The 7,500-nt window shown below is 53.3% G+C and overlaps 1 protein-coding gene across 1 annotated transcript in view; it reads right to left on the reverse strand.

The window, feature by feature from the left end:
- Positions 1-121: 121 nt before the first annotated feature.
- The window catches only part of tbc1d19 (TBC1 domain family, member 19), a gene marked incomplete at its 3' end in the record, with an annotated part of 9,537 nt that continues 2,158 nt past the window's right edge, over positions 122-7,500 (reverse strand). Inside the window, 8 exon segments of the mRNA XM_084490576.1 lie at positions 122-159; positions 969-1,041; positions 1,862-1,972; positions 2,076-2,089; positions 2,092-2,121; positions 4,872-4,935; positions 5,406-5,480; positions 6,471-6,546. Of these exon segments, the coding sequence (XP_084346702.1) occupies positions 122-159; positions 969-1,041; positions 1,862-1,972; positions 2,076-2,089; positions 2,092-2,121; positions 4,872-4,935; positions 5,406-5,480; positions 6,471-6,546 (481 nt within the window).

Genomic DNA, 7,500 nt, shown 5'->3' on the forward strand with positions numbered 1-7,500 from the left:
GTCACATGTTTATACAAGAAGTCATCCCGTATAACAATGTAGAAATGTACAACTCTCAGTACATGACAAACGTTGTGAGCAGACTTAGAACAAACCAGCTGTGAATTCTCCATCCTCTTACTTTCTTACCGACCTCGACGTGCTGGCTCTCAAACAGGTCTGGAATGAGAGACGGGGAGGGCAAGTGAGCAGTGGACCGACACAGGGCTGACCTACATCAGTGTATTAAACATCCCCCGCGTTATCAGCCCAACGCACAAACACACAGCGAGACACAGCGCTGCTGAAACCAGCTGCTGTACCAACATGTCTGAGAGTCCAGAGACATGGAGGGAGGACAGACAGCCAGACAATAGACTGACATCCATTTAGTGTGAGACATGGAGGGAGGACAGACAGCCAGACAATAGACTGACATCCATTTAGTGTGAGACATGGAGGGAGGACAGACAGCCAGACAATAGACTGACATCCATTTAGTGTGAGACATGGAGGGAGGACAGACAGCCAGACAATAGACTGACATCCATTTAGTGTGAGACATGGTCTGAGGGAGGACAGACAGCCAGACAATAGACTGACATCCCATTTAGTGTGAGACATGGTCTGAGGGAGGACAGACAGCCAGACAATAGACTGACATCCATTTCCCGACCACTTCTCTGAGCAAGCGGAAAGGACTGAGAATGCAATCCATGAAATACTTGAAATAAATCTATTTAAGAATGATAAAAGGACAAATATCATATGAATGACAACCTCTTTATATCAGTTAATGGACTTCTGGACCACTTCTCTCAGCATGCGGAGGGGACTGAGAATTCAATCCATGACTCAAATACTTCAAATAATTATAAAATAAATAATAATAAATGACATATTATATGAATACATACCTTTTTATATTAGTTATGAGTACAGTCATTAGAGATAATGAGTTACGAGTCCTCCTGATCCCCGTCTCCTACCTGGGTGGAGGTCGGCCTGGTCGTCAATGCCCATCTGTCCACACGTCAGGCCCAGCTCCGAGTACATCTCTCTCTGATCACAGGAACACAAGGAGAGCATCACAGTCTCTGATCACAGGAACACAAGGAGAGCATCACAGTCTCTGATCACAGGAACACAAGGAGAGCATCACAGTCTCTGATCACAGGAACACAAGGAGAGCATCACAGTCTCTGATCACAGGACACAAGGAGAGCATCACAGTCTCTGATCACAGGAACACAAGGAGAGCATCACAGTCTCTGATCACAGGAACACAAGGAGAGCATCACAGTCTCTGATCACAGGAACACAAGGAGAGCATCACAGTCTCTGATCACAGGAACACAAGGAGAGCATCACAGTCTCTGATCACAGGAACACAAGGAGAGCATCACAGTCTCTGATCACAGGAACACAAGGAGAGCATCACAGGAACACAAGGAGAGCATCACAGTCTCTGATCACAGGAACACAAGGAGAGCATCACAGTCCAGTCCACCACCACCAAGTACTATTTTTAAGTGGCAGGACGTAGGACCTACAGTAAGTGCGTACGTTAAGTGGCAGGACGTAGGACCTACAGTAAGTGCGTACGTTAAGTGGCAGGACGTAGGACCTACAGTAAGTGCGTACGTTAAGTGGCAGGACGTAGGACCTACAGTAAGTGCGTACGTTAAGTGGCAGGACGTAGGACCTACAGTAAGTGCGTACGTTAAGTGGCAGGACGTAGGACCTACAGTAAGTGAGTACGTTAAGTGGCAGGACGTAGGACCTACAGTAAGTGCGTACGTTAAGTGGCAGGACGTAGGACCTACAGTAAGTGCGTACGTTAAGTGGCAGGACGTAGGACCTACAGTAAGGAGGTGCTCACCATCTGGACCACGTCCCTGACACTCAGGGGCAGCTGGATGAGGCCCCAGTGGCTCCTGGTGCCGACCTGCTCGCTGTGGTCGTGGTTTGGGTTCCGGAGGCCAATCAGCACCTTGGAGACATGGGAGATGTAGTCTTCAGTACGTGGGCCTCCGACGTCATTTACACAAGACCAGGAAATGGAGGGGTTTTGTTGAGGAGTCGATGACGTTTACCTCCAGGAAGTCTTAGGGGCGTAGACGGGTCTGAACTGACTGAGATCTGCAACAAACAAGGTCATGTCATAACTGAAGCTGATCCTCCCAGTACCATAGTGCATTCACAATTGGCATCGGCGGCATGGGGGCCGGAAGGTTGGCTGGTTGGATCCCCGGCTCCTCCTCCTAGAGGAGTGTGGAGGAGTCCCTGAGCGAGACGCCTCCCCCCTGACTGCTCCTCCTAGAGGAGTGTGGAGGTGTCCCTGAGAGACGCCTCCCCTGACTGCTCCTCCTAGAGGAGTGTGGAGGTGTCCCTGAGAGAGACACCCTCACCCTGACTGCTCCTCCTAGAGGAGGTGTAGAGGTGTCCCTGAGAGAGACGCCTCCCCCTGACTGCTCCTCCTAGAGGAGTGTGGAGGTGTCCCTGAGAGAGACGCCTCACCCTGACTGCCTCCTCCTAGCGGAGTGTGGAGGTGTCCCTGAGCGAGACGCCTCCCCCTGACTGCTCCTCCTAGAGGAGTGTGGAGGTGTCCCTGAGAGAGACACCCTCACCCTGACTGCTCCTGACCCGCTGGCTGTCGCCCTGCGTGGCTGACTCCGCCGTCGGTGTGTGAGTGTGTGTGTGAATGGGTGAATGTTGGCAGTATTGCAAACCTGTGTTTACAACGTGTTTTCACTCTGAACACACGGTACCCTTCCTTTAAGTGTCAGGTCGAGAGCTAAATCTAGGGAACCGGACCAGACCGGACTCAGGGCTCTGAAGGGGTCCGGTCTGACACGGCTGACAGGCTCTGCTCCTCAAGTGGACTTCCTGAGGACGTGGAAGCCCTGAGTGCCTTCACGTGCACGCCCGTCCGGGAACAGTGCACGGTGGTCCCCGTCCCGTCCGTCGTTATCACAGATCGCCCGAGCCGTCTGGATATCTTCACTGGCCCGTTAAAGTGTTTACAGCAGCGGGGACAGCGCCCTGTCCCAGACTTTTTCCCAAACGTTCCCTACCCCCGAGCCTCCGATAGCCTTGTGAGGAACCGCTCGGCATTCTGGGAGCGCGTATGGGCAGGCTCAGCGCGGGCAGAGGGACGTACGTTCACGTAGCGTGTCTTAGCCCCAACATGTAGCGTGTGTTAGCCCCAACATGTAGCGTGTCTTAGCCCCAACATTGTAGCGTGTCTTAGCCCCAACATGTAGCGTGTGTTAGCCCCAACATGTAGCGTGTGTTAGCCCCAACATGTAGCGTGTCTTAGCCCCAACATGTAGCGTGTCTTAGCCCCAACATGTAGCGTGTGTTAGCCCCAACATGTAGCGTGTGTTAGCCCCAACATGTAGCGTGTGTTAGCCCCAACATGTAGCGTGTCTTAGCCCCAACATGTAGCGTGTCTTAGCCCCAACATGTAGCGTGTCTTAGCCCCAACATGTAGCGTGTCTTAGCCCCAACATGTAGCGTGTGTTAGCCCCAACATGTAGCGTGTGTTAGCCCCAACATGTAGCGTGTCTTAGCCCCAACATGTAGCGTGTCTTAGCCCCAACATGTAGCGTGTCTTAGCCCCAACATGTAGCGTGTGTTAGCCCCAACATGTAGCGTGTGTTAGCCCCAACATGTAGCGTGTGTTAGCCCCAACATCTAGCGTGTCTTAGCCCCAACATGTAGCGTGTGTTAGCCCCAACATGTAGCGTGTGTTAGCCCCAACATGTAGCGTGTGTTAGCCCCAACATGTAGCGTGTGTTAGCCCCAACATGTAGCGTGTGTTAGCCCCAACATGTAGCGTGTGTTAGCCCCAACATGTAGCGTGTGTTAGCCCCAACATGTAGCGTGTGTTAGCCCCAACATGTAGCGGGTGTTAGCCCCAACATGTAGCGTGTGTTAGCCCCAACATGTAGCGTGTCTTAGCCCCAACATGTAGCGTGTGTTAGGCCCAACATGTAGCGTGTGTTAGCCCCAACATGTAGCGTGTGTTAGCCCCAACATGTAGCGTGTCTTAGCCCCAACATGTAGCGTGTGTTAGCCCCAACATGTAGCGTGTGTTAGCCCCAACATGTAGCGTGTGTTAGCCCCAACATGTAGCGTGTGTTAGCCCCAACATGTAGCGTGTGTTAGCCCCAACACGTAGCGTGTCTTAGCCTCAACATGTAGCGTGTGTTAGCACCAACATGTAGCGTGTGTTAGCCCCAACATGTACCCTGTATTAGCCCCAACATGTAGCGTGTCTTAGCCCCAACATGTAGCGTGTGTTAGCCTCAACATGTAGCGTGTGTTAGCCCCAACATGTAGCGTGTGTTAGCCCCAACATGTACCCTGTATTAGCCCCCAGGGTTGTCTTTCTGCAGCGACAGCACAGGGTGGGAGGAGGAGGACACTTCTGTTGGTGCCGTGTTTATTTCTTATCGGCGGGTTCAATCGTTCTTTCGATCACAGTGGAGTAAACATAACCAAACACAAGTCCTCCACCAAGGCCTCTGCTCTGGTGGAGAACCAGAGAACCACGAGCTCTGCTCTGGTGTTCAACCAGAGAACAACGGGCTTCTGCTCTGGTGGAGAACCAGAGAACCACAGGCTCTGCTCTGGTGGAGAACCAGAGAACCACGGGCTCTGCCCGGCCTCCAGAAGGTTCTGACGGAACAGACGAAGAGACAATAAAAAGACCAGCTGCCAGGAGAGAAGGAATCCATCTCACAAAGGGAAGCCCCCAGACAGACAGGCAGGCGGACAGACAGGCAGGCAGACAGACGGGCAGGCAGACAGACACATGAACAGCGTCTCATTGGTGGAGCCGTCCCCACGCTGACGCCTGATTGGCCCGCAGTGCAGCGACCCACCTGGTTCGTCAGTGCTCATCTCGTTCCACTTGTTGGCCAGCTCCTTCTGCTCCACCGCAGGCCGCTGGACACACACGCGCACACACACACACACACACACGCACACGCGCACACACGCACGCACACACGCACACACACACACACGCACACACACAGGGTCATATAGAATATATGAATATATCTATTCTGCAGTGCTTGTTATGTTAGTCACATGCTCTGGTTAATAGTCATTGCTTTTCTGATCAATACTAATTCAATTAGTGTTTGATTAAATTATTCCAGAAGAAGAGAAAGATTGATTGGGGAAACACCACATTGATCCATGACTTTTAACCAGCCTATTGTTCACAGCGTTAACGCTTAATACATCTGTGAGAAACTAAAACATTGTGATCCAAAACACAGGAGTAACTGTATCTGTTTTAATTGGCTAATCAGCTGTAATAGCTTGCATGGGCATCCTGACATGACATGTCACAAGCACTCATTTGGACCAATCAGAGGGCAGGGTGATGCTGATTGGCCAGAGGGTACCTTGCGGGCCAATGGGACGCCCAGCTCTGAGCTCATGCTGCTCAGACTCTTCAGGACCCGCCTCTCCCAGCTGGCCTGTACCGTGGAGCACACACACACACACACACACACACACACACACACACACACACACACACACACACACACACACACACACACACACACACACACAATTATATACACACACACACACACACACACACACAATTATATACACACACACACACACACACACACACACACACACACACACACACACGGATAAATACACACAGACAGACAGACAGTCAGTCAGTCAGTCAGTCAGACAGACAGACAGACAGACAGACAGACAGAGGAGCTGCAGCGGGAGCAGACAGACAGACAGACAGACAGACAAACAGACAGTCAGACAGTCAGTCAGACAGACAGACAGACAGACAGAGGGCGCTGCAGTGGGAGACAGACAGACAGACAGACAGACAGACAGTCAGACAGACAGACAGACAGACAGACAGACAGACAGACAGACAGACAGACAGACAGACAGACAGACAGACAAACAGACAGTCAGACAGTCAGTCAGACAGACAGACAGACAGACAGACAGACAGAGGGAGCTGCAGCGGGAGCAGACAGACAGACAGACAGACAAACAGACAGTCCAGAACAGGACAGACAGACAGACAGAGGGAGCTGCAGCGGGAGCAGACAGACAGACAGACAGACAGACAGACAGAGGGCGCTGCAGCGGGAGACAGACAGACAGACAGACAGACAGACAGACAGAGGGAGCTGCAGCGGGAGCAGACAGACAGACAGACAGACAGACAGACAGACAGACAGACAGACAGACAGACAGAGGGAGCTGCAGTGGGAGCAGACAGACAGACAGACAGACAGACAGACAGACAGACAGACAGACAGACAGAGGGAGGGCGCTGCAGCGGGAGCAGACAGACAGACAGACAGACAGACAGAGGGAGCTGCAGCGGGAGCAGACAGACAGACAGACAGACAGACAGACAGAGGGCGCTGCAGCGGGAGCAGACAGACGTGCTGATGGAGAGGAGGAGACAGGCTGACCTGAGCAGAGCGCATGTAGAGCAGAGGTTCCTTGCGGTGCTCCGGGGGGGTGGGCAGATGGCTGAGGGGGGGCTGGCTGGGGGGGGGGGGGGGGGGGGGTGAATGCATTATTTTTGGGGAAACTGAATCACGACATAACCAACCTTGTGAAGAAGCACGTGGTGAATGAACAGTACGTGTGCGTGCGTGTGTGCGTATGCGTATGCGTGTGTGTGTGTCTGTGTGTGTGTCTGTGCGTGTGCGTGTGTGTGTGTGTGCGTGTGCGTGTGTGTGCCTACACACAGATGCGGTCCATCAGGCTGCTGCACAGAGACAGTTCTAATACGGGAAGTGGAGAGCATCTAAGAGTCAGAACCAAACAGCTGACAGAACGGGTTCATCAGAACACAACCAGACAGGACTGAATCACTGCAGCCGTCCTGGAGCTCAGACCAGGTCCTCCTCCTCCCACACCAGGTCCTCCTCTCAGACCAGGTCCTCCTCCTCTCAGACCAGGTCTCCTCCTCTCAGACCAGGTCCTCCTTCTCAGACCAGGTCCTCCTCCTCTCAGACCAGGTCCTCCTCCTCTCAGACCAGGTCCTCCTCTCAGACCAGGTCCTCCTCCTGTCAGACCAGGTCCTCCTCTCAGACCAGGTCCTCCTCCTCTCAGACCAGGTCCTCCTCCTCTCAGACCAGGTCCTCCTCTCAGACCAGGTCCTCCTCTCAGACCAGGTCCTCCTCCTGTCAGACCAGGTCCTCCTCTCAGACCAGGTCCTCCTCCTCTCAGACCAGGTCCTCCTCCTCTCAGACCAGGTCCTCCTCTCAGACCAGGTCCTCCTCCTCTCAGACCAGGTCCTCCTCCTCTCAGACCAGGTCCTCCTCCTCTCAGACCAGGTCCTCCTCCTGTCAGACCAGGTCCTCCTCCTCTCAGACCAGGTCCTCCTCCTGTCAGACCAGGTCCTCCTCTCAGACCAGGTCCTCCTCTTAGACCAGGTCCTCCTCTCAGACCAGGTCCTCCTCTCAGACCAGGTCCTCCTCCTCTCAGACCAGG

The sequence above is a fragment of the Micromesistius poutassou genome (genome assembly GCF_964030765.1).
Source record: "Micromesistius poutassou genome assembly, contig: SCAFFOLD_5119, whole genome shotgun sequence".
NCBI classification, from domain to species: domain Eukaryota; kingdom Metazoa; phylum Chordata; class Actinopteri; order Gadiformes; family Gadidae; genus Micromesistius; species Micromesistius poutassou.